This window comes from Ochotona curzoniae, unplaced genomic scaffold, assembly GCF_017591425.1.
Source record: "Ochotona curzoniae isolate NIBS_2020 unplaced genomic scaffold, NIBS_Ocur_1.0 contig_1, whole genome shotgun sequence".
Classification (NCBI taxonomy): Eukaryota; Metazoa; Chordata; class Mammalia; order Lagomorpha; family Ochotonidae; genus Ochotona; species Ochotona curzoniae.
In genome coordinates this window covers 27,263,542-27,289,273 of record NW_024464918.1, presented here as the reverse complement: position 1 = coordinate 27,289,273, position 25,732 = coordinate 27,263,542, and the positions used below count along the sequence as shown (strand labels likewise).

At 59.4% G+C, this 25,732-nt stretch overlaps 1 protein-coding gene across 9 annotated transcripts; it reads right to left on the bottom strand.

Annotated features, from left to right (window-relative positions):
- Window positions 1-861: 861 nt before the first annotated feature.
- RNF44 (ring finger protein 44) lies at window positions 862-13,750 on the bottom strand. 9 transcript variants are annotated; one of them, XM_040964883.1, is made up of 11 exons: window positions 13,687-13,750; window positions 5,594-5,744; window positions 5,266-5,485; window positions 4,942-5,109; window positions 4,524-4,703; window positions 4,287-4,448; window positions 4,073-4,197; window positions 3,784-3,871; window positions 3,572-3,693; window positions 3,381-3,480; window positions 862-3,201 (listed from the first exon to the last, which is right to left on the bottom strand). In XM_040964883.1, exons 2-11 carry the CDS (start codon window positions 5,698-5,700, stop codon window positions 3,139-3,141), a joined length of 1,335 nt encoding a protein of 444 aa, XP_040820817.1. In that variant the 5' UTR covers window positions 5,701-5,744; window positions 13,687-13,750; the 3' UTR covers window positions 862-3,138. The 9 variants fall into 9 exon arrangements, with proteins under 9 accessions (XP_040820817.1, XP_040820567.1, XP_040820897.1 ...); XM_040964633.1 differs by lacking the exon at window positions 13,687-13,750 and adding an exon at window positions 9,126-9,868; XM_040964963.1 differs by lacking the exon at window positions 13,687-13,750 and adding an exon at window positions 9,126-9,868 and having other exon boundaries at window positions 4,524-4,700.
- Window positions 13,751-25,732: the final 11,982 nt, after the last annotated feature.

Sequence of the window (25,732 nt, the reverse complement as noted above, 5' to 3'; positions counted from 1 at the left end):
TCTGAAGAGTGAACCAGCATTTTCAAGTTCTCTGCTTTTTCTTCCAAATATTTAGTGGGAACGGGCGGCAACGGGACTAGGCCATAAGAAAGCAAACCCTTGAGTCCTTTTGACAGATCTGACCCCCAATGTAGCCAGAACCTACATTGAAAGTTCCCTAGCGGCTAAAGTCCTCTCCTTGAACGCGCCAGGATCCCATATGGGCGCTGGTTCTAATCCCGGCAGCCCTGCTTCCCATCCAGCTCCCTGCTTGTGGCCTGGGAAAGCAGTCAAGGATAGCCCAAAGCCTTGGGACCCTGCACCTGTGTGGGAGACCTGGAGGAAGTTCCTGGCTCCTGGCTTCGGATAGGCATAGCACCGGCCGTTGCACTCACTTGGGGAGTGAATCATCGGATGGAAGATCTTCCTCTTTGTCTCTCCTCTATATATCTGCCTTTCCAATAAAAATAAAATCAATCTAAAAAAAAAAAAAAAAAGATTCCTCCATCCGCTGACTCACTCCAAGTGGCTACAACATGCACAGCTGAGTGGAGCTGGAGCCTCTCCTGGGTCTCCCACATGGGTACAGGGTCCCAAGGCTTTGGGCCATCCTCGACTGCTTTCCCAGGCCACAAGCAGGAAGCTGGATGGGAAGTGGAACAGCTGGGACATGAACTGGTGCCCATATGGGATGCGGGTGTGTGCAAGGTGAGCCATTGCACTGGGCCCCCAGAACCCACATTTCAGGACTCTGGTAAGCGATGCTGCTGCCTCCTGCAAACAGCCTGAGGGAATCCAGCCCAGGCTCCATAGCTGACGACACTTCTCCCTGCCCTCCGCTTCCCACCGAAGAAACACATGTAGCCAACGGCAGCTTGAGCCATACATCATACATTTATTAGTGAATATCCCTCTGAAATCAGCAACAATATTAAAAAAAATAATGATTGCACTACTTGGTCAAGCAGAACTAGCAACTTTCATTTTAAAAAAAGTACAAATCTGTTAAAAATTTCAATCAGTATACACATATATATAATACAACATACTAGTTATGTTAAATGCTACAAACCAATGTGACTCCAATGGAATGGAAAAAAAAACCACACGTTTAAGCTTTAAGAACCATTTTTTTTCTCTATATATTAGCATTTTCTCAAATACATACATGGGAAAAATGAGGTAACTGTAAAATGTGCAAGGAAAAGGCCCCCCCAAATTACATATATCTTTATATCTCTATATGTAATTATAGAAAACCTTTCTAACACGGAACACAGGCGCTGCGCCCAGCCGGGGCTGGGGGAGGGGCCCGCGGTCATGCCTAGGCCAGCAGTTGGTAAATGATTGAGTAAACAGTGACAAGCCCCCGCCACAGGAAATCATTGGTAATACGGCATCTAGAGCAAGGTTGGCAAATCACAAACATCCTAAATCATTGTTTCAGAAATAGTTTTTTAATGACTTTTTTGTTTGTTTAAATGTTGTTCCTACCCCTTGCCCTCTCCCAGCAGTTGCTGACTGGAGTCCCCAAGGTGGCGACACACACCCACACACCCACACACCCACACACACACACACCAGCCATGAGCCTGTCTCCACTTGCCCCAGGAACCGGAAGGGCTTGGAAAACCTCTTGGTGGGGTGGGGCCAGGAGGGGAGCCAGAGGGGGGGCTGTGGTCTGTGTAAAACACTGCTATAAATATAGAAACATCACCTGGAGTTATATACACTAAGACTTTGGGTTCTCCGTGGGGGTGGGGCCGGGCTGCCAGGCCTTGTGGCAGGCTGGGAGCCGGGATGGGGAGGGGGCGGACAGAGAGCCAGGGCCGCTGCAGGGAGAACGAGGGTGGTTGGAGCATCCCTGAGGCAGCAGGTGCCGGGGGGGGGGGGATCACCTGCTAGGATGTGCCGGCCCCACACGCAGTTCGTTCTGGGGGGTGGGGGGGTGGGCAGCAACCCCAGCTACAGGTAGGGAAGGAAAGGAATGGGGGGGTTAGGCAAGGAGGGGTGGGGAGCTCAGCCAGACCCCCACACTCCCTGCTTTCCCTCCCTCCCATAACTCCCGGGCATTCCCAAAAAGAGACTGGCCCAGGCAGGTGTGAGATGGGCCCTGGCTGGCTGAAGGGGGAAATGCCCTGAAAAGCGAGGGTCCCAGGAGGCCCTAGGGACATGTGCAGTGCAGTGCATGGCAGTATCAGCTGAGCACAGACCCCCGGCCCTGCCCCCCGCCCCCCACCAGCCGCACACGTGCATGCAGACCGGGGCAGCTTGCTCCTGGGTTGGTCCCTGTAGCCCGCCCTCCCCCATAAAACAAAGGAAAAAATATATATATATATAGATAGGTCTGAAATACCACAACCCCTAAATCCTACACGTGATTTTTGGGCCAAATGAATAAACAAAAAACTGCAGCTCCTCACAGTCATGCAAAACAGAGAGGGGACATCAGGCACGGCCTCGCTGCCAGGAGGGGCACCCCAGGATCGCAGGAGTGCGCTCTGCCCAGCCCAGGTCCTGTTGGGATACAGGGACCCTGCCTGGAAGCATCCTCCAGCCCAGAGGTGGGGCTAGATCACTGTGCAGGGGGTGCAGGCCCCCTTCACCAGCCACACCCACAGCAGCCTGTTACGGGGTGGGCTGCCCAAGGCCGCTTGGGGTCGAGGGTTGGCAAATTCAGTACTACCCAGGGCTCGGGAAATGGCCTGCTGCCAAGGCCTTCCCACAGCCTGGGCAGTGCCATAGTCAGTGGTCAGTGCAAGAAACCACGTGCCCCAGGTTGGTGCCCCCTCTGTCCACCCTGGGGCCAAGGATTTCTTCCTTCCCAGACGCCCCTGCCTCGCCACCCCTACCCCAACCCCCAGGGCCAGTAGGATCCCCCCAGCGCTCTGGGGAGGGGTCCCTTAGGGCAGCTCCGCAGGGTGTGGGCGGCCAGGCAGAGCGGGGAGGAGTCTTTGGAGCTTGGCAAATGCAGGGCTTATTGCAGGGGCTTCTTGTGGGGCAGACCCTGGCACCAGCGCTGGAGATGCAGGTAGGGGTGCGAGCAGGGGGGAGGGCGATGGGGCAGGCTTCTGCCAACTCCCCTCTTGGGTCCTCCCCCACGCCCTCCCCCGAGTTTCCAAGGCTTCAGGCAGGGTTCTCCTGGGCAGCCGTGGGGCCTCACTCGGCTTCCCGGGGCACCTCGGAGGCATCAGCCCGGCAGATGGGACACGTCCGGTTGGCCTGGGGGCGGGGGTGGGAGAGCAGGGGGTGCATGAGTCTCGGAGCTCACCTGTGTCTGCTGGGCTGCCTGGGAGGCTGGGGGTTCCTTGGTCCCTGCACCCTTGAGATGTGCTCTCTCCCCATCGCACAGGAAACCCCAGGGGGGCCCGGGGGTGGTGGAGGTGTAAGCGTAGCTGTACCTTTAACCATTTGTCGACACACTTGGTGTGGAACTCGTGGTTGCAGGGTAGGACACGGAGCAGCTGCCGGGCCTCAAAGTCACTGAAGCAGACCACGCACCTGGGCGGGAAGGGCACAGCAGCGCTGCTGAGCGGGGGGAGAAGGCAGCCCGGTGAGGCGCGGGGGGGCATGGGGCGGGGCAGCCACTCACAGCGTCTGCTCAGACTGATGGCTATCGGGGTTGAAGCGGTAGGAAGGGAGCTGCTCGATGTCGGCTTTGGTGAGGCCGCGGGGCTTGGCATCGCCCAGGCGCTCGGCCAGGTTCAGGAGGGCCTGCACGTGGGCAGGAGGAGGGGGCGGGTCAGCGGCGCACACAGGGGTGCTCCCCAATGCCACCCTCTCCAGCACGGGCCCCCGTGGGACCTCATAGTTCTCCATCTCGACATCGTCCACGTCCAGGTCCAGGCTGATGGAGGGGCCCATGGCTGTGGGCGACATTGGCAGCATCGAGCTAGACAGAAAGACAGGCGCCGGGTGGCGGGATCAGAGGGCAGCGAAGGCAGGAAGGTGGTGCACAGGTGCTCCCAGGTTTCCCTCCAAGCAAACACAGCCCAGTTCTGGCTAGGGACTACCCTTCGGCCCCCTGCCGTGTGTCTAGGTATTAAGGGTTGAGTTTGGGTCTGCCCACAGGGCATCCTGTGCTGGTACTTACAGGAAGTAGGGCAGGAAGCTGGGGTAGTAAGGCGGTGGGGGCGGGGGCGGAGGGGGCGGGGGCAGCGGCTGTTGCAGGCGGTATCTCTGGGTGCCCAGCCTCCGAGGCATCATGTGGGAGTAGGGCTGCGAGAAGAGGGCCGGGAGGGGGGGGTCAAGCCCTGCTCCTCCCAGGGCCCTACAGCCCGGGCTGGGGCGTCGGGGTGGGCACTCACCACGCCGAAGGACAGCTCCTGGTGCAGCGGGTCATGGGGCAGGTAGTGCAGAGGCACGGAGGGGGACAGGGTCGGGCCAGGGGCGGAGGTGGAGTAGGTGAAGCTCCCCAGGGGATGTTGGTCCCCGCGCAGGTCCACGTCGCTGTCGAGCCGCTGTAGGGGCTGAGCAGGTGTGGCATGGGGTGTCAGCCATAGTCGGTGCTGAGAGAAGCCTCCCACACTGATCCCTGGACTCACCAGACGCGGGTGCTGGGTCTGCAGTGACACAAACTGCCCCAGCGGCGCCAGGTGGGCGGGCTGGGGGGGCGGGGCCGGCGGTGGCGGCGGGTGCAGGATGTAGTGGTCACTGGAGATGAGGTGGGGGTAGGCCTGGTAGGGCACAGGGACCTGCTGCATAGTGCATGCCTGGATCAGCTGCTGAGAGAGGGAGGTGGCGCTGGCCAAGGCCCCTCTGGGCTCGGGGCCGGACGGCAAGGCACCCAGGCCCAGCTGCTGACCCAGGGGCTGGTGCCGGGGAGGCCCTGCCCTCAGCCACCAAGGGGGAAACAGACTAGTGTGGGCCCATAGCTTCTGCTCCAGCAAGTGCAAAGCGACGAGGGACTCTGAGCAGGCCCCCTGCGCCTGGGGAGGGGGAGCGCACACCCTCAGCACTCACAGGGGGCGGGAGGCAGCAGAGAGGGTAGTGCTGCCCGCTGAACATCACGGAGCATGCTGGGAGCTGCTGGGCGCTGCAGCCAGGGATGTGGTGGCCTGCAGGCAGTGGGAGGCCTTGGGTCGTCACGGTGGTGACCGTGTAGGACAGAGGGACAGGTCCCTGATGCACCTGTGGGAAGGAAGCCTGGACATAAGGCCTCAGTTTACCCACCAGGAAGAAGCAGGGGCGAGTTCCACTTGCCTTCACCCAGCAGAGAGCAGGGCAGGCACTCTGCCCGTGTGCCCCTCTGGGACAGCTGCCGGGCTGGGGCCACACCGCACTCACCTGCTCGTGGAGATCCACCATGAACGGGCTCTGCTGGGTGGCCGGGTGCAGCATTCGGGGGCTCCCGCCGGCAGGAGCCGAGGCTCGGTGCTCCTCTACGGGGCGGTGTGGCGGCCGGGGCAGTGGCTGCTGGGAGGGGAAGCGCTCATCCTGGGCAAGCGGGCTGGCCAGGCGGCCCTGGTGGCCGGGGCTGCACCACAGAGAGGAGGCCCTGGTAGGACTGAGGGGGTGCCACTCATCACAGAGCAGGGAGAGAAAACCAGGGGACACAGCCCTGCCCGCGGGGGGGGCGGGGTGGAGTGGGTAGCTCAGGGATCTTCCCTCCTACCTTCCCCAGAGCTGGCCTGCAGTGCTGCCGGGTCCAGCAGAGATGCGTCGTGGAGCCACGGGGGCAGACGGGGGCCACCTAGTTGCTGCCAGAGCCCATGGTCGCATCAGAGGGATATGGGGGTGGAGGGGCTGGGCCAGGGCTCACAACCCTAGGAGGCAAGAAAGGGGGAAACTGAGGCACGGCAAGCCTCCCCCCTTCTCTGGCCTGTGGTGTGAAGAGGCAGAGCCCCTGTGCACGCTGGGGCAGACGGAGCAGGGGCAGCCTCTGTAGGACTCAGCTGCCTGCTCGCTGGGATGGGATGAGTCTGAGGCCTGGCCAACAGCACCTGGGCCAGCTGGTTCCCACCTCAAGTGAGCCCACCTCACCCTGGGAGCTGTCCCTGGGGCTCCAGCTTCCCTACTCCAACCCCCTGGGTTGTCTTGGGCCTGGGCCTGAGCCTGGCTCCCTTAGCAGAAGGGTCTAACTTGGTTCCTGCCTCGGTGCTTTCCGCCACAAAGCGAGAGTCACACCATCTTTTTCATTAGTGCCCACCCTCCTGTGACTTCATCCAGCCTTCAAGAAGGCCTGGTGGGCCCATTTCACAGAAGTGAAAGTGGAGGCCAAGAAGAGGCTGTCAAGGGCAGCAGGGGGGCTGTCAGCCTTCTCTCCCTGCTATGGTAGCAGTCACGGCGGGTGCCCTGGCCCAGGCCTTCCCAGGAGAAGGTGAAGGCAGGTGGGAGGCTAGCTTCCCTGTGCAGCCAGAGTCCCCAGAGTGGCAGGTGGGAGAAGAAAGGGAAGCAAGAACCCAAGACAGGAAGTGGAGCAGCAGCAGGCTGGGCCCCCCACCCGGGTGGGGGGATGGCAGGGCGAGCGGGAGAGGAGACCTGGTTCAGCTCCAGGTGTCTCCACTAACTCCTAAGACGGGGCACGGAAAACTCAGGAAGCTGTCAGGCCCTAGGTAAAGCTGAGAGGAGATGAGCGGGCCCAGTCCTAGGCTGCTCCTGCCCCCGCCCCCCTTGTCCATCTCACAAAGCCCCAGGGCATCCTGAAGTGGCACAGCCAGGGAGGCCAGAGGGCTCAGAGGGAGCCCAGGCAAGGGGCAGCTGAGCACCTTCCTCCAGGCTTAGTCACTAGGAACTGTTTCCACTCCTCTCCGCTTTCTAGAACAGCGCCGGGCCAGGCCGCAGCCCACACTCCCCCCACACCACCTCCTTGCTCCGTGTGTAGCAGAGCCCAGGTGCCCAGGCCACTTCTGGCAGCAGAGCTGACGGGTAGATCATGAGGGGTTTACAAAGAGAAGGGGGGAAAAAATACCAAACCAAACCAAACCAAAAAGCCCTGCAGCCTTTTGTGGGAGGGGAAACAGACGGTGAGTCCTGTCCTGCCGGGCAGGTGCTGCCCATGGTGGGTTTTCTTGCCCCTCTCTGGCCGCCCACCACGGGGGACTCCGGGCTAAGGAGCGGGGGCCAAGCATGCATCCTTACACATGCAGCCTCCTGACCCCAGCCCATACCTCAGCCAAGCAGAACAGGGGCCAAGGGAGACCTGGGAGAGATCCCCATGCCACAGGACCGCCAGCCCACGCCTGCCCCTTCTGCATCAGGATCTTTGGAGAGGTGCAGGGAGAGAGCAAAGTCAGAGATTTTTCTCCTTATCTCCCAGTGGTCTCTAAGGCACGGCCAGGTCCGGGACCCTCTGCTGCAGCTCAGAGGTGCCTGGGGAGCCCCAGATGGCCTGAGAGAGAAAACCAGAGCAAAGACAGGCCCCACATCCTTAGGCCATGTATAACAGTGGACCCTGCAGCCTCGGGGCAAAAGGAGCCCAGTGTGTCCGAGAGGTTCACAGCCAGCCAGCTAGAAGCACGCTGGCCCCCTCTCCCCTGCACTCTGACCCAGCGTGCTGGCGTCCCACTCAGGCACCAGTTCCAGTCCTGGCTGTTGTACTTCCCATCCAGCTCCCTGATCACAGCCTGAGAAAGCAGGGAAAGATGGTCCAGCCTCGGGCCCCAGCACCCACATGGGAGACCAGGAAAAGCCTCTTGGCTCCTGGCTTCAGACTGGTCCAGCTCTGGCTGTTGGGGTTATTTGGGGAGTGAACCAGCAGATGGAAGAGCTCTCTTGCTCTCTCCCACGCTCTCCCTAAAACTCGGGCTCTCAGGTAGAATAAATAAATCCTAAATAGATAAACTGACCATACAGAGACCCCAAGAACAGCTACGGAGCCAATGCCAGGTTCAGGTCCCCTGTGCAGCAGCTTCACCACCACCACCTCCCAGGGCACAGGCAAGGTCTGCCCCCAACCCCTCCAGGCCAAGTGCAAGCGGGTCAAGGGAAGGAGCTGCGTGGGCTTGGAAACGCAGGGTGGGCGGTGGCAGACAGGACACACCCACTTCACAGCGGAGACAATTGAGGCCCAAAGCCCAGGTTCAGCTTTCCTCACCTTCCAGCTCCCCCGCTGGCCTCCCGGCTCAGGCCAGGAAGGAAGGAAGTACGGAAGTATTTCCCACCACCCACCTCCTCAAGGTCAAACAGCAAGAGTGCCCTGGTGGCCCCCTCCCTACTTGCTCACACCTGTGTGCTGCCTTGCGCCCCTAACCAAGTTCAACCTCGCCCGGGTAGGCGCTGCCCTGGGCCCCACAGGAGGAAGAGACACGCCCTCTCCCAGGGAAAGGGCAGCACCCCCTTTCCCCTAGGCGAAGCTCCCCAGTGTGGGTATCCCGACTCCCACCAAGTCCTCGGTCAACCAGACTCCCGGGGTGACCTTGGCCAAGGAAATGCCTTCCCTGTGCTGAACCTCAGCTGCCACCTCCGTACATGGGGGTGCCGAGGTTTCGTCCCAAATAAAGCCAGAAGAGAACCCAGATGGTCCCGTTAGTGGGGGAGGGAACCGCAGCATTCCCGCGGGGCACAGCCTCGGGTGGTGCTAGTGGTGGGGAGAGCTTCCGCAGGCACCAGGCCCGGGCATGGGGGGGCCCCCAGGGGTGCCTCCTTCCTCGAGCCCCTGCGCCCCACTAGGGGTGCCTCCTTTGCACCCCTGCGCCCCACTAGGGGTACCTCCTTTGCACCCCTGCGCCCCACTAGGGGTGCCTCCTTCCTCGAGCCCCTGCGCCCCACTAGGGGTACCTCCTTTGCACCCCTGCGCCCCACCGGGGGTGCCTCCTCCCTCGCGCCCCTGCGCCCCACTCCCGCCTCTGGGAGCTGCCGGGGCGGGAGGCCAGCCTGCAGCGCCCGGGCCGGAGCGCTGTGACTTTAAGAGCCGAGGCTCCCGGACCATGTGCGCGGCGTGAGACAAAAGCAACAACAAAGGAAGTGGCGGCCGCAGGGGGAGGGGGCGGCTCCCTCCTCGCCAACCGCAGCTCAGCCCTCGGGACAGGGGAGCCCCGCAACCCGGGCTTGGGGGTGCGCGGGGACCCCTCCCAGTCCGGGCATCCTCGGATTAACTCCTGCGCAGCCAGTGGGGTCACGGGTGCCGTCCCAGCACGGGAGGAGGGAAAACAGGACTTTGAGGGGTGCGCGACTGGGGGGACCCGGGGGCGCCGGCTCGGACTCACCTCGGGCCGCACGATGCCTCCTTTGTTCCCCCGTCTGGGATGGCCAGGCCGGGCCGAGGGGGAACAATGCGCTCCCCACCCACCCCCTGTCCGGGGGCAGCCCGGCGCCTTCCGGGGCCCTCGCTCTTTGTTGTGTCCGCCCGGCGAGGCCCGCGCGCGGCCCAGCTCCTCCTCGGCGCAGGACGCCGCTGGCCCTTTAAGAACTGTCCGCCGCGGCCGGGGAATGGAACGAATCCCACGTTTGATTCACAACATTCGGCGCGGCGGGGGCGCGCGCGCGCGCGGGGCCGGCGGGGAAACTCGCGGGAGCGCGCCCGCCGGAGCTCCGCCCCACGCGCGCGCCGCCAGCCAATCACATCCCGCAGCGGGGCACGTGACTCGAGCGCCGCCATCTTGACCACACAGAAAAAAAAAAATTTAAACCTCCTCCTCCTCGCCCCCACCTTCGCGCTTAAAGGGACCGCAGCCCTCGTGCAGGCGAGGGGCGGGGCCAGGCGCGCCGACAAAGATGGGGACCCCAGGGTGGGAAGGAGGCCTCGGCCGCGGCTCCCTGCTGGCCCCGCACACGCGCCTCTCCCGCCGGCCGAGCCGCAGCCCGCCCGGACTTACTGTGTCATGGTCCCCCCTCCTGGGGGCCGGACGCGGCGAGCCTGACTTCCGCAGCCGGCCCCGGCGCTGGCCGCTGACCCTGCGAGCCCGGGCCCCCGGCAGGCGTCCTGGGATGACGTCACCGCCCCGAGCCGCGGCCGCACGATGACCTCACGGCCCGCCTGCCCCACATCTCCTTGTTTATAACACGCGGCGTCTTTAAGGAGCCGTGATGGCCGGCGGCCTATGCAAACGAGCTCGCGCCTGCCGCGCCGCGGGATTGGCTCCGGGCGCGCTGACGTCACAGACCCGCGCGGGGGCGGGGCCCGGCCGGAGTCGGGGTGCGGGGCCGAGGCCGGGGCCGGTGCTGGGGTGTGGGCCCCACGTGGGCCGGCAGCCGGACCCTGCGGGGCTGGGGCAAGCCTCGTAAAGAGTGGGCAGTGCATCCGTGTCATTAACCCCGGGCTCCTTGTTGCAGCCACCAAGCACTCAGCAAAGTGACAGGGCATTATGTGAACGTCGCTTAGGTCTGCATGGGGTGGGGAGCTGTTTCTGGAGCCACTTTCTCTATCCCAGATGTCAGGGTGCAAACCGAGAGGCAGGAGTGTGGCCCAGGATAAAGCCCCTTGCTCAGGCGCCCACATTCCATATCAGGGTGCTGGGTTGGAGTCCCAGAGCCACTGCAGCTTCCTGTTAGTCTGCACCCTGGGACTCCAGGGGCTGATGGCTCAGGCACTCAGCTGAGTTCAGATCTGGCTTTCTCCCGCCCAGGCCTGGCTGTGGTGTTGGGGGGAGTGAACCAGCAGATGGAAGAGCATGTCTGTCTGCCTTTAAAAACGGAAACCAAGTTGCGGAAGGGTTGCAAGGTGTAACAGTAGCCGGGTCCAGGAGTGGAGGGGGGAACTTGGGGATCTGTCTTAGCAACTCCTTGCCATAGTAGAGCCAAACCACAGATATCACCACTTGCATGGAACAGGCAGGTGGGTTAACACGGCACCCACGGCGATGCTTCTCTTTCCTCACCTCCTGTGTCTCCGTCAACCTCTAAAGAGGGGTCAAACTTGACCAAAAACATGCATGATGACAAAAACTATACATGGATCTCACCAACTTGTACCAAACACACCATCGAATCCTAGCGTTCCCTGAAATGCCCCGTGTTTGCCATCCTGTAAAAGCAGCTACAAGTCTGTCCACACAGCAGAAGCTTCTTGCACTGAAGAGACCACACACACACACACACACACACACACACACACACACACACACACACGCGCGCCTCTGGCAGTGGGTCCCTGCAGCCAAGCAAGCCCACTGCCCAGTGCCACTCTGGCCCCCTAAGCAAGCTCTCCCCGTCCACAGCTGTGGGGCTCAGCACCTTCCCAGCACCCCTTGCACAGTCAGGTGGGACCCCCTCGGCCTTTGCCCCCACTGCCGCCCTCTCCTCGCTCCCCAGCCACTCCTACTGTGCCATCTCACCTCTTTTAGGAAGCTGTGATGTCTCCAGCTTGCATCCAACTTCTCCACCTCTGAACACAGGGCCAGGTGCACCCTCCCACCCCCTCCCCAGCTTCACCTCATACTATTTCATGTGCCCACAGCTCTGTCACAATCACAGTTTCACTCAACAATCCCCTCCCGCTGTTAGGGACCCAAGGCCTGGCCTTCCCAGAAGTCAGCCATCTGAGGGGTAACCCAGGCTCATGGCTCAGAGGAGGATCTCAGGTTCAAGGCCCTGGAGCCGGAACACCTCAGCCCTTGCCACCACCACCAGCAAGAAACCTGCAGCCTCAACCCACCAGCGCAGTACCAGCCCAGCTGTGTTAACTGTGCCCGCCGCAACCCTCCCTACTCACCGCTGCCTAGATCAGGACGGGCCCAGCAGATCAGAAGCTGGCTCCCTGTGTCCTAAACAGGCTCTTGTGTGAATGCCCAAGGGCGGGCTCTGGGTTTGTCCCTGACCCTCCGGGAGGCCCGGAAATCCCAGCTCTGCATGGCCCACTGGCCTGGGGCTGACCCTAGGAAGCCCCTCTAGTAAATCCCCAGTCTCTGGGGGACTCCTCCCCAGGGCTTCGAGGCCAGGTGCACAAGCCAGCCTAGACACAGCCAAAAATAAACAAACAAAAAGTCACAGCTCTGATGGCTGGGGAGGGACAGGACACAATGTTGCCAGATTTCCTAATTTGTCAAGAGGTGGCAGAAATGTGATTTTTTTTTTTTCTGTAAAATCCTGTGCGTTGGGACCCCCGTGTGGGAAGTGGAGATGCTGGCTCTTATCACACCCATGGCCTCCTCGACAGGCAGGCACCGTTCGCTTGCATTTGACAGAAAATGGTTCTGAGCCTGGCAGTGAATCCCCTCCCTGCAGAAGCCGTGCGAGCGTGCACGGTGGGCTTGTCTGCAGACCGACCGCAGGCAGGGAAGGGGCTCTGCAGGTCCCACCGCGAAGTCTGCCCCACTCGGAGGGTGAGGAGACCCAGGTGAAAAGCAATGCCAACACCACCCAATGGCGCCCAGAGAAGGGGGCCAGCCTGCCACCTCAGTTTGGTTCTTACCACGCCAACCACCTGCCACTCCCCCCTTAGAGAGGCTGCTCAGGCATCTAAACACAGGTGCCTGCCCCCTCCCCACTGCAAGCAGAAACCCGGGAGGCTCGGGTCTGCTGGGGAGCCTTTCCAGGGAGGAGCCGGTCGTTCCCCAAACAAGGGATCCCACATTCCAGAATCTACACCCCCTTCGTAAATGGGAGGGCCTAGGACAGGCCCCAGCAGGAAGAGGAGGGTGTGGTCACCGCTTCCTGCTGGGGCCCAGCCCAGCCAGGGTTCCTGCCTGCCTGCCTGCCTTAGAGCCAGGCTGGGACAGCTGGCTGCCTTTCTTCCAGCGCCCTGCAAAGCCCTCTCTTCCCAAGTAGGGCCCCAGATGGATACTATACGGGACACAGGCTGGGACCGCGGGCTCCGAACTCAGACCTCCCAGACCCCCCACACACCAGAGCGGTCTGCAAACACCTGAGTCCCGCACACGTTGGCACCCACGGGGTGGGCTGGGGGGAACCCAATGCATTCGCGCACGTGGGGGCGACGGGGCTGGGGTCTGCAAGCACTCTGCCTTGGGCTCTGAGAACCTGCCTAAGTTATGGGGTTCCCTCCTCCGGGAGCGATGAGGTGGATGAGGCCCCCAGCTCCCTGACCCCGCGGACTGGCGAGGCGCAGGCCCTCAGAAGCCAGCTCTGCGACCTGGAAAAAAGTTGCTAGACGGCCCTCCTCCCCCTCCCAGGGCGCTGTGAGCAGCCAGCCCAGGTGTAGGCGGGGCTGAGCCTACACCTGCCCGGCTGTCCGGGTGTGCATCTGGGTGTGTGAGCTCAGAGCCGCGGGGGCGGCGGGGTGCCCCTTTCTGATTCACACCCCTGTCTCTCTGCAGCTCCCACTAAGTGCAACGGCCCACAGACACTGTCCCCTCCTCGGCCCAGACACGAAAGTCGGGGGCGCGGCAGATCCACGGAGATGAGTTCCAGTAAATCGCCCATGTCTCCCCTCCACCTTACAGCGGCTCCCCTGGCCTCTCTCCTCTCCAGCCCTCACCACCAGCTGCTGTGTGACCCTTCCGGACCCCTGCACGCGCGACAGCCTCCATGCACTAACGGCGATATTGGGGTGCAATGGTGGTACTGGGGTGCAGTGCACTTCCCGGACCCTCCCCAGCGGCTTGGCCCAGGGGGCCTCGGCCGCAGCCAGGGGGCACGCTGGGACTCCCCAGAGGCAGGTGCCTGGACCTGCGGGCGGGCAGCACGGGTCTGGCTCCCGGACCGGGGCCAGCGAGCTCAGGGCGGGCAGGCGGGCGGGCGGCAGGGCGCACCGAGGCCTCGCTGGAAGCCCCTGCGCTCCTCGGCCAGCGCGCGACCGCCCCCTATCGCAGCGTGCTCGCCAGCCCCGCACCCGGGGCGCTCGGCGCAGGGTCGGGACCCCGGCGTTACCTGGGGCTGCGGCGGGGCTCCACCCCCACCCGGCGGCAGGCGCGTCGCTCCCGCTGCAGCCCGGGGTCCCGGGCGCCGCGCGACCCCTCCCCGGGCCGGGCGCAGTGGAACTGTCCGTGGACTTCACCACCCGAGCGCGCGCGGGGGGGAGGAGGTGTGCGAGGCCGGCTGCGCGTCTCCAGGCCCGCCGACCCCGATTCCCGCGTAAATGGATCCGCCCGGACTGCACCACACGCACACGATCGCAGGGGGGTGGGGCCAAGGAGGAGGAGCCGGGAGAGCGCGGCGACTTTGGGCCACGCCCACTCTGCGTCTGGCGGCGAAAGGGCGCGCAAGGGCAGCGCGCTCAGGGCCTGCGGTCCCCGTGCCGACCCCGGGGCTCCCTGCCGTCCGTCCCCGGGGCTCCCTGCGGTCCTCGGGGCTCCCCTCCGTCTCCGTGCCGACCCCGGGGCTCCCCGCCGTCTCCGTGCCGACCCCGGGGCTCCCCGCCGTCCGCGGGCCTTGGTCCCCACTGCCTCTCCCTTTAGCCTGCTTCCTCGGCTGCGAAACCGGAGCCCAGGAGGAGGAGGAGGTGGCCCTGGCGGCCGGCAGCGGGGACGACCACCCCGCACTCCCGCGGGCCGGTTCTGGGGAGCCGCCTCCGCCCTGGCCATGGGGACCCCGGGAGGCGCCCCGCCTCGGCTGACCACAAGTTTTTCTGGCTTCCGTGGGTTGCTGGCGGAGCAGCCATCGGGAGGGGGCGCCGTGAGAGAACAGTTTTGCCCCAGAAGAGTTCCGGGCCTGGGAGTTGAAGTTGGTCTTTGTTCCCGAGATCTTGTTGTCGCTGGACTGCTCCGTTGACTGTAAAACAGCAGTCAAAGGGACTTTGCACCTTGCAAAGTGCAGGAACCAGGAATGACCGGGACGTGGAGGGGTTGAACGCTTTCCCGCGCCAGGCACCCTCTAAGATCTCCAGGCTGGCTCAGACGGCACCCTGCTGAAGATGGGGGGCTCCCGTGTTACCCCCTGTCACACAGCTAATTGGGAGCAAGCCAGCATTCCATCTGAGCCCAGAAGATGCGCACAGCAGAGAGGTCGTAAAATTTTTATTTATTTTTTAAAAAAGATTTTTCTATTAGAAAACAGATCTACAGAGAGAATTCTTTCTTCTGCTGGTTCCGTCTATCTAATGGCTGCAATGGCCATAACGGTCGGAGCTCAGCTGATCCGAAGCCAGGAGCTTCTGAATCTCCCACGCCGGTGCAGGGTCCCAAGGCTTTGGGCTGTCCTTGACTTCTTTCCCAGATCACAAGCAGGGAGCTGGATGGGAAGCAGGGCTGCCGGGATTAGAACCGGCGCCCATATGGGATCCTAGCATGCAATTTGAGGACTTGGCCACTGAGCCATTGTGCTGGCAGCAATCACCTGCCTCCCCCACCCCCCCAAACATTAATTTATTTTTAGAAGGAGAAACAGCACTTGCCTCCTTGGTTCAATTTCCAGACAGATACAACTAGGCCAGAGCTAGGTAGAAGCCAGGAACCAGTGCTTTGTCTCGGTCTCCTGTGTGGGTTCAGGGGTCCAAGCACTGGGGTCAATCTGCTGCTTTTCCAGGCGCATTAGCAAGGAGCCGGAATGGAAGCGGAGCAGCCAAACTCAAACCAGCACCCATAGGGGATCCTGATGTCACAGGCGGGGGCTTATCCCGCTCTGCCACAATGCTGGCCCCTCTTGCCAGATTTTATTTATATGCTTGAAACGCAGAGAAAGGAAAGACAGAGAACTTCCAAACACTGATTGGTTCCCCAAACGGCTATGGAGCCTGGAATTCCATCTGCGTGCCCATGTGGGTGGCAGGGGTCACTTCTTGTCCACATTCCCAGGCACGTTGGCAGGGAGCTGGATGGAAAGTGGGGCCACTGAGATTTGAACCAGGATCCTAAGGCATGTCTGTGATGCAAGTGTTGGCTTTCCCCAGTGTGCCACCGTGCCTGCCCCAAGGTGTTCTGTGTATATACACACACCTCGCGTGTTTTTGTTTTGAAAGAGCTGTAAAGGAAGAGCGAGCGCTCATTGGTTGATTTCCCAAATGCCTGCCAATGGCTTAGCTGTGCTAAGGCTGGGGACTGGATCGCCTAAACCGTCCCTGCTGTCTCCAGGACCTGCCAGAAGCTGGCGCTCCTGTGGAACCCAGGCACTCTGTTGCTGGGAGTGGTGAGCGCCTGATCCCTGACGACTGTATTTTAAAAGTACACAGGTAGCCCGGCATGGTAGCCTAGTGGCTGTATCCTCATTGCACGCACCCGGATCCATATGGGTGCCGGTTCTTGTCCCAGCTGCTCCACTTCCCATCCAGCTCCCTTCTTGTGTCCTGGAAAAGCAGTTGAGAATGGCTCAAAGCCTTGGGACCCTGCACCTGCGTGGGAGACCCAGAGAAGGCTCCAGGCTCCTGGCTTCAGATCAGCTCAGCTGTGGCCATTGTGACCACTTGGGGAGTGAACTGGTGGATGTAAGATCAATTTATTTCTCTGCCTCTCCTCTAACCCTAGCTGGAAGATCTTTCTGTGTCTGTCTATAAATTTGATCTGCCTTTTTAATTAAAAAAAAAAAAGTACACAGGGCAGGTGCTAGGAGACCCTGGTGAATGAGGCTGGGGCTGGGGCTTAGCACACACACACCTCTGCTGTGTGCTGTACTGAGCAGCTTCACGCATCATGCTTACAAGGAACCTCTGCCGCAAAGCTGGTATGCCCTTTTTGTGAATGAGCGCCTTGAAGTTCAGGGTGATGGAGGCCCTTAGCTAAGGCCCCAGCTGGCAAGTGGATAAGGAGACCACATCAGGGCCTGCCCAGCAGCCTGCCTCTCCCTGACACTGATCTTGAACCTGGACCTATTACTCAGATCATGATCGTGCTGGCACCGGGTCCACTGAGCTCTGCAGGCTCCCTTGGGGCTGGTGGACAGGTGCCCCTTGAGATGGGCAGGGCACCACCTACCTACATTAGCCTTGCCTGCGTGTCCAAGGGTGAAGGCTGGGCACTAAACAGCTCTTGACAGCCAGAGTAAGGACTCGGGGCTTTGACCCTCGCTTGGGTCTAGGGCAGACATACCAGGGTGAGTTGCTTAGTCTGAGGCAACGTGGGAGTCTTGAGGCGGGGCAGTGGGGTACCTGTCTTTCCCCCTGTTAAGTCACCAACGAAGATCAGTATCTGCTTTCTATGGAAAACTGTCATGAGGGGCCTGGCACAGTAACCCAATTGTCTAACCATTTGCTCCGCTGTGCCGGCATCCAGTATGGGTGCTGGTTCGTGTCTGGGCTGCTCCGCTTTCCATCCAGCCTAAAAAAGCCACAGAGGATGACCCAAGGCCTTGGGGCTTCTGCACTGATGGGGAACATCAGGAAGAAACTCCTGGCTTCAGATCAGCTCAGCTGTGGCCATTGTGACCACTTGGGGAGCGAACTGGCAGATGGAAAATTGGTCTCTTTCTCTGCCTCTCCTCTAACTATGCCTTTTCCATTAAAATAACAACATCTTTGAAAAAGAGAGAGGAATCAGGCGACTCCCTAAGTTGGGGGCAAGAACAGGTGTTGAGGTTTGTTTAAATCTTGCAGTCTGCCACCTGCTGACAACTTGGTTGGTGGCTTCCACATCATCCCCGGCACTGCTGGGTCACAGGAGATAACGTTAGCAATAACCACACAGCCATCATTGCAACACACTACAAGCTCACGTTATCCTGAGGCCCTACTCTGCAGGGGCTGTTGTCCCCAGGACGTATTGTAAGTGACTTCTTGTGCTCCCCACCTCTCGCAAGGCAGACTGAGGGGTGTCAGGCAGCCGGCCCTGCCCGGGCTGAGCCCAGCGACCTGGACCCTGAGCCTGACCTCTTAGTCACAGCATTTGTAGCGTTCCTATTATCTCATAGCTCCCACAGCAAGCTGTGTGCGATGGATGCCACTGATGTCACTGATCCTGCCCCCTGCTTTTTACATTTATTTATTCTTAAATATTCATTTTTGTTTATTTGAAAGGCAGAATCACAGAGAGAGGGAGAGCAGCAAAGAGAAAGAGATCTTTCATCCGCTGGTTCACTTCCTGCCTCTGAGGCTAAGAGCCAGGAGCTTCTTCCGGGTCTGCCACACGGGTGCAGGGTCCCAAGGCTTTAGGCTGTCCTCCACTGCTTCCCCAGGCCACAGGCAGGAAGCTGGATGGGAAGTGGAGCAGCTGGGACTTGAACCAGCGCCCGTAGGGGATGCTGGTGCTGCACGTGGAAATTAAGTACCAGCTACCGGACCACAGTGCTGGCTCGTGAATTCACAACTTTGTAGGAACACATACCTACTGGGGGAGGGGGTGTTCTCTGGGGCAGGGGCAGCCTGAGCCACACAATGGGCTTGTGTCAGGAGTGACTATGGTCAGGCATGAACAAAATATGTGTTTACTCATTTATTGGCCAAGCAGAATAACAGAGGTTAATGCTCCTAAGTGGGTCTTCCAGTCCAATAGCAGGTCTGACTTAAAGCTGAAGCTGGGAGCTAGAAACTCCATCCTGGTCTCCCGTGTGGGTGGTGGGCATCTGAGTGCTTGGGGTCATCATCTGCCGCCCCCCAAGTATGTTAGCAGAGCGGAGTAAGAAGCTTAACCCACGGTGCTACAGTGCCCGCCCCTTTCATTAGGGCGCATGCTCACAATTATTGCATATGCTGCAAGTTTGAAAATGGGTAGAGATCTGGGTGCAGGGAAAACCAGAGAGAAAAACCAGGAGAAGCCGGGCCTGAATACAATCCACACTGCATTCACCTTGAACTTCTGGGTAAAAGAGGCGGGTCAGGAACCAGGATCTGAGCATCACAAGGGATAAAGCAGACAGCAGAACAGAGTAGAATCAGCAGCTTGGTCCCAGTGTGGGAGAGGATGGCCCAATCCCTGTACCCACATGGGAGACCTGGAGGACGGCCCAAGTCCCTGGGCCTGTACCTGTGTGGGAGACCTGGAGGAGGCTCCTGGCTTCAGATCAGCTCAGCTCCAGCTGTTACAGCCATTTGGGGAGTGAACCAGCAGATAGAAGCTCTGTCTCTCCTTCTTTCTGTAACTGTGTGTGTGTGTGTGTGTGTGTGTGTGTGTGTGTGTGTGTTTTAAAGTTGTGGATTCAGTGCTGTGGGCACTCAGGGGAGGGAGATGCAGGAATTTGTGCTGTGTACCACACCCATGCCCAGATTGGTTCTGTAGAATGGGCGAGCAGGGTCCTTGGATCTCCTGGGGGCTGGCAAGCATGCGTGAGAACATGACACAGAGCATACAGTAGGTGCTCCATTGATGTTGACCCTGACTTCCCAAGATCAAGAGATGGCCATGTCTCTTATTTTGCATGTTACAATTTCTGGACGGATCTGGCCTGAGGGACTGCCGGTCCACCTTCCCAGGGTCCCAGCAGGTGCAGGAGGAAGCGACAACCCCCGCCCCACTCAGTCCAGGCCACTTTCCTCAGGGAATGGTTGCTGGTCATGCTCTTGGGCCTGAGCCCCTTTTATCTTACATCAGCTTGGGTGGGCTTGCTGCTTGGGAGGAGGACAGTCACGTCAGGACAGTGTAAAGCCAGCCTGGGGGTGGACGGAACGCTGGAGGGTCTCCGTAAAGCGACAAGCAAAGTAGACCTGGGAGTTTCCAAGCTCAAGGTCGCCCTCCCTCTTCTGCATGAGAACCCATAGGTCTCAGCATTTTCCCAGTTGTCCCCGCTGACCTGCCCTTGTTGCTGTTAGCAGGGTGGGGACCTCAGGCTATGATGTCACCCAGCCGCCTGCAGCCTGCCCAGCTCCCGGCTGGGGGGGGGGGAGATCCAGCCCCAGCCCAGGAGGTGTGGCCTTTGGTGGGGTTAATAATTGCTCAGAGGTGGTGAAGGCAGTGCTAAAGTCTGCCAGTTGCACACTGAGACGGGACCCACCTGCGGCCACAGGTGCCCATCTGCCACCTCCACAGCCCCTTCCAGGGCACAGGTAGGGACCACCTGGTGCGGCTTGGGGAAGCCCCTGGCTGAGGTCAGGGTTGGGGGGCAGTGATCACGGGTCAGGACAAGCTGCAGGGTCTTGGGGGAGGGCTTGGGAGGAGGGAGCCAGCCCAGGGTGCTGCCGCCGGTTGAGTCCCCTCTGGCTGCGTGGTCCCTGGGTTTTCTGTGCTGGGTGAGTAATGGGATCCACCTGCTAGAGTTCCAGCAGCCTAGCCCTGCCCTTCTAAGTCCCTCGGTCCTCTGGACCCATTGAATAACCTCCACAGGTTCTGTGGGAGACAGGGCCACCCCAGGGGGAAGTGGACCAACCTGCCTGGCCCTGGGGGAGTGAGTGTGGGGTGGCAGAGCCCTGTACGTTGGCACTTGAAGAAAGCTGGACAGGGTTCAGGATCCCACCACATCTCAATCAGCTGGCCTCAGTTTTCTGCCCAGTGGAATGGGGCAATGGCACTGGCAAGAACATGGAGCATCCCATCTATCCCACAGGCTCACCCATCAGGCCAGACTGGTGAACGTCAGGAGGGATGGCCAGAGGGACTAGTCCCGGTTGCCCCCCAGGCCTGGCTCATTCCAGGCCTTGACACCCCACATCCAGCTGAACACCAAGGCCAAACTTATTCCCTACCCGAGGACCTACAAGAGGCTGGGATACTAAGCTCAGAACCAATCTCGCAGCATCTGGACGCCCCACTTGATGGACACAGGCTGGAGTCTCTTCTCCACGGCAGGGCAACTGAGGCTCCGGGAAGGGGGAGGGGTTGCTCTGAGACTGTCCCAGTAGCGTTGAAAGGCTGGGGTGCACCCAGGACCTCTGGCTGCCATGGCTGTCTGCTAGATCAGGCAGCCTCAGTTTGAGGGGTGGGGGGGTCTCTGCGGCTGGGAGCTGGTGCCCTTGGGTGCCGATCCTTACACAAGGGCCCCCAGAGAGTGTATCTGTGGAATCCAGTGGGGCCAGGTGGGTGGGCCAGGGAGTCCTGGATTTAAAGCCAGTTCACCAGCTGACCTGGGGCCCTCTATCAGGGTGTGCTTGAGAGTGACAGGGTGCTTCCTGGGGATCAACTGGAGAAAGTGGAAGTGAAAGTCAGCTGGGGCCTGGCACCCCATCTCTCCTGCTAGTTAGGAGGGCACTTTCCAGGAGGTCTCTACATGATGTGGTTACAAGTTTTAGAAAGTTCTGGAGTGCTCGACTTTTAGGAGCTGTCTCAGCCTCCTCACTGGAGGTCAGTGAGCATCTTAAAAGGCGGGGGTCCACTCCCCCCACCCCCGGGATGCTCTCAGGCACCCCGGGCTCTCTCCGCACTCCTAGGCACTCCAGGGAGTGCCTCGGCAGGGCCCGTAGGGGCTACTTGCCTTTTGCGTCTGTGGGTAGACCCCGGTGGGTGCCAGCGGTCTGAGGACACCACAGGCGTTTATTCTGCCTCCCTCAAGCCCCATTTTTGAAAATTATTAATCATTTTTATGATTTTTACATATTTGATTAGGGCGATAAGAGCTACAGGAAGGTGGGTGATATCGCCATCTCCACACTTTCTTTTTTTCCTTCCTGTGTCTGGGGGAAAGGAGGAGATAAGGGGAGAAGCCACACCAGCCTTTCACCCATCCCAGGATCCCCGATATGGGGCGTGTTCTGAGGGTCCTGCTCAAGAGGTTTTGATAGTTCAACAGTTCTGAATTGCTGCTGATCTCGCCACTCCAAGCACGATGAAATCTCTCCAGAAACCACTGGCTGACATAGTCCACCTTAGAGTCTCCTTTTGCCCAAATATTCACTGCCCGCATTTGGCTGGGGTGGTTGATCCATTTGTTCTGTCCTCTGTTGTGGTATCAGGTGTCCTCTACAGATTCCAATGTACTGTCTTATTATTTTGTTAAACAAAATTTTTATTCAAAAAGCAGAGAGAGAGAAAGATCTTCTAATCACCGGTTCAATTCCCAAATGGCTACAAGAGCCAGAGCTGGCCTGGTATGAAGCCAGGTGCCAGGAGCTTCTTCTAGGTCTTCCACATGAGTGCAGGGACCCAAGGACTTGGGCCGTCCTCTGCTGCTTTCCCAGACCATTAGCAAGGAGCTGGATTGGAAGTGGAGCAGCCAGGATTAGAACCAGCACTCATAGGGGATGCTGATGCTGCAGGTTGAGGCTTAGCCTGTGTCACCAACCTCAGGCCCCATTTTGTAGACGTGTAGTGAAAAAGGTCGCCTGTGTGCCATTGGGATTTGCTTTAGTCTGGGAGTGCCCAGGGAAAGGACTTGCCTGGACATCATCCAGTGCCTCCCCACCCGCCTAGTCCCTGGTCACCGGCAGCTCCACTCATCTGCTTTGCATCTGCACCTTCTGCTGCCCTGTGCTGCTTGGATGCGACAACCTGGAGACCCAAGCAGGTGCATGGACGCTCAAGGAGGCAGAGGGTTTGCCCCATGCAGAAAGCGAGGCACCATATCCTGGCCAGTGGGGAGGGCTTAGGCAAATGGCCGAGGAAGGAAACGTGGGGTGTGGATTGTAAACAGGAACTGGCAGTGCCCACGGACCACAGGAGGGGGAAGTATGGCACGTGTGGGAGATAAGACGCAGAACCTGCCTCTCGGGCATTGGGCAGGGGCTGGTGGGTCCTGCCGCCAGCAGAGCCGTGGAAAGGCGTGAGCTCGGGTGAGATCGTGCCCAGGAAGTGGGCAGTTCATCCTCTGCCTTTGTACATCTCCTAGTGATGAATGTACAGCATGATGCTGTGTTAGGACTTTGACCCTACTGCAATCAGATGAAAAGGTATTTATGTGAGGTCCTTGTGACCAACAAGAGGCCAAAATGGCGGTGAGCCAGGGTCAGCCTCTAGCCTCAACAGAGTGTGGCAAGCGGGATCACTACAAGAGGTGTTCCCCCTGAGACCTGGTCGTCAGGACCTTCAGGGGCTGACCTTAGAGGCATGGGGCTGTTGTCACCACAGAGGGAGGTGTCTGTGCCGCACACAAGGTCTGTCCAGGCCGCTGTCCCTCCACCGTCTGGGAGAGAATCTGGTGGATCTGGAAGAAGAAACCAGATGAGAGACAGCTGGCTTGGGCGCAGTCGGGCCACGCCCCTCCACATCTGTACTGTGGCCTGATGAGCACCAAAGGGACACAGCTGCCAAGTATGTGCCCTGCACCCTTCCTTGCTGCCAGTCTCCTCAGGTCCTAAGGGCAGGAACCCTGGGTCTCATGAACTTGAGGCGAACTTTGTCGCTGTGACGAATGCACCGGCGTGCCTGTCAGCTGCACACCCAGGGACGAAGGTTCCTGTGGCTGCGCAAGGTGGGGCGAGGTGGGCAGCTCGGAGACAAGGGCACCAGGTCCATGACGACAGCCCCAAAGGGAGGCAGGTGCAGACGGTGCAGCAGGCGTGGCATGCCTGCATATGTAACTGCAGTGGATGCCAGGGGTCAACCTCTGTGGCCTGTGCTCAGCTCCACACCAACCTCCACCACTCTACCACTACCAAAACCTCCACCACCTCCAACATCCCCATTACTCCCATCACCTCCTTCACCTCCACCACTTTCACCACCTCCACCACTCTATCACCTCCACCACCTCCATTACCTCCACCACTTCCACCACCTTCACCACCTCCACCTTCACCACCTTCACCACTCTATCACCCCAATCACCTCCAACACTTGACATTTCCACCACCTCCATCACTCCCATCACCTGCATCACACCATCACCTCCATCCCACAGCTGTCACCTCCTCTACCTTGACTGTCACTGCTAATCCTCATGTGCTCATACTCACCATATCATCTCCACACCCTTGCTTCCATACTTTCATCCAGCTGTTGTCCTCACTCCAAACAACATTTGCATCACCAGTCCCAGCATCAGCTGTTGGTGTTCTTGGCCCAACTCCATCCCACCAAACCCTCCATTATCTGAGAGTCAGACTCACAGAGAGGGTAGAGAGAGGGTCAACTCCTCAGATGGCTGCATGGATGGGGCTTGGTCAGGCCAGAGTCAAAAGCCAGAAGTCTGCTACAGGTCTCTCACATGAGTTACAGGGGCCCATGCACTTGGACCATCTTCCACTGTTTTCTCAGGAACATTAATGGGGAGCTGGGTTAGAAGCCGAGCAGCTGGGGTTCAAACAGATGTCGACATGGGATGCCAGCGACACAGGCAGAGGCTTAGCCTGCTACATCACCGTGCTGGCTACCTTGTAAGGTATTGCTCACCTGTAGGGAGCAGTTAGGCACCTGGCCTGAGAGGGTGTTCCCAGAGCAACTGCTGTAAGTTCCACTTCTTTCTGGATCTTTATGCTCCATATTTTGGTCTCGTCCATTTGTCCATGCTTGCGAATCAGCCCTCAGGATGAACACCCTGTTGTAGAAAGAGGGTTCAATTAGTCAATTGAGGAGAGCCAAAGGGGGCAACTATTTAGGAAGGTTGGGGTCTACGCTGGTCTAGTTTTTTTTTTTTTTTCTAACTGGGGACAGAAGGGGTTGCCACCGACCAGTGTCAGAGAGAGGCCAGGGCCTGCACTTGGGGAGCTGGCCATGTCTCAGATCCATGTCTAGCAGTGGGGTTGGCACACATTACTCCGATCCTTGGTGTTGTCACCCACTGTGAACACCAAACACTCTAGCTCTCCTCTGCTTCCTGATGCCACCCTTCCACGGACACACAGAGGCCAGGAGGATCTTTCTGGAAAGTAACCAAGTGCCTTACACCAGCCCGTTTGAAATGTAGAAGTGATCTGCTTTCCTTAGCATAACATCAACCGTCCTCAGGGTCAGTGCTAGAGCATAGCAAGTTAAGCTGCTCCACTTCTGATCCAGCTCCCTGCTAACGCAGCTGGGAAAGCAGTGGCATCAGTGCTTGGGTCTTCAGGGACGTGGCGGGAGTTCGAGTCTCCTGACTTAGGTTCTTGTCATCTGGGGAGGAAACCAGTAGATAGAAGATCTCTCTCTCTCCCCGCCATAACTCTGCATTCAAATAACTATTTACAAAACCCCAACGAGGAAAAAAACAATTTCACTGTATCTTACAGAGTCCTCCTACATTCCCTGTCTTCTCTCTCCCCCCCTCTTCTCCCATCTCTCTTCCTGATTCTCTGTGCTCCAGCCACCAGGACCCTCTTTCAGTTCCAGGATACGTCATTTCAGACTGGGCTGCAGCACATGCTGGCAATGCACAAGACCTGGGGCTGAAAGTGTGCCTGGTAGTGGAGCTTTGGGGACTCCCTTTTGGGCTGCCGTTTCCACTGGTGGAGCATGAGAGCTGGGGCTGGGGGCAGGCCAGGCTGTGTTAGGCAGCAATCTCTGGCTTGTGCTGGGATTGGGTGCAAGTCATGTCAGGCTGGACTGCAGTACCCTATGGTAGGTGCAAGATCCAGGAATGGGAGCAGGCCTGGTAGGGGAGCTGTGGGTACTCCCTGCTACAGCCCCCACCAGTGAGCATAAGAGCCAGGGCTGGTCAGGAGAAGGTCAGGTTGATCAAACAGCAGCACCCATTGGCATACATGTAGGTTGGTTCTGGGGGCAAGTCAGGCTGAGCTAAACCGCAGCACTCATGGGTGTGCATGACAACCAGATGGGATGTGAGACAGACCAAGCTAGGCCACAGCACATGCAAAGACTTGGGTTGGGAGTGGGTCCGGTGGGTTTTATTGGGCTATCCTAATTAGATCATAGCACCCACTGTGAAGACCAGGCCTGTGGTGGGCTGGGTTGGGCTAGGCTAGGTTACAACACCCATCAGTTTGCGTGAGCAATGGGGCTGGGGGAAAAACTGACCAGGCAGCTGCATTTACCAGTTTATTTGCTGGCTGGGGCAGGTGATGGACTGAATCTGGGCCTGCACTGGCTGGCACATACAGCAATCAAGTCTGAGGTCACCCCAGGTGAGGTTTCTTGGGGGACTTCCCAACTAGACGGCTAGACTTAAACCCTGGCCACAAGGAAATTACAATGTATGTGGTCCGACCTTGCAGTGCATGTATTAGGACTGGGCCTCCTCTGTTACTGATGCCTGTGCAATGGACAGCGTGCCCAGAGGCAGATGGGGGGGGCATGACGACCAGCTCATCTAGGCC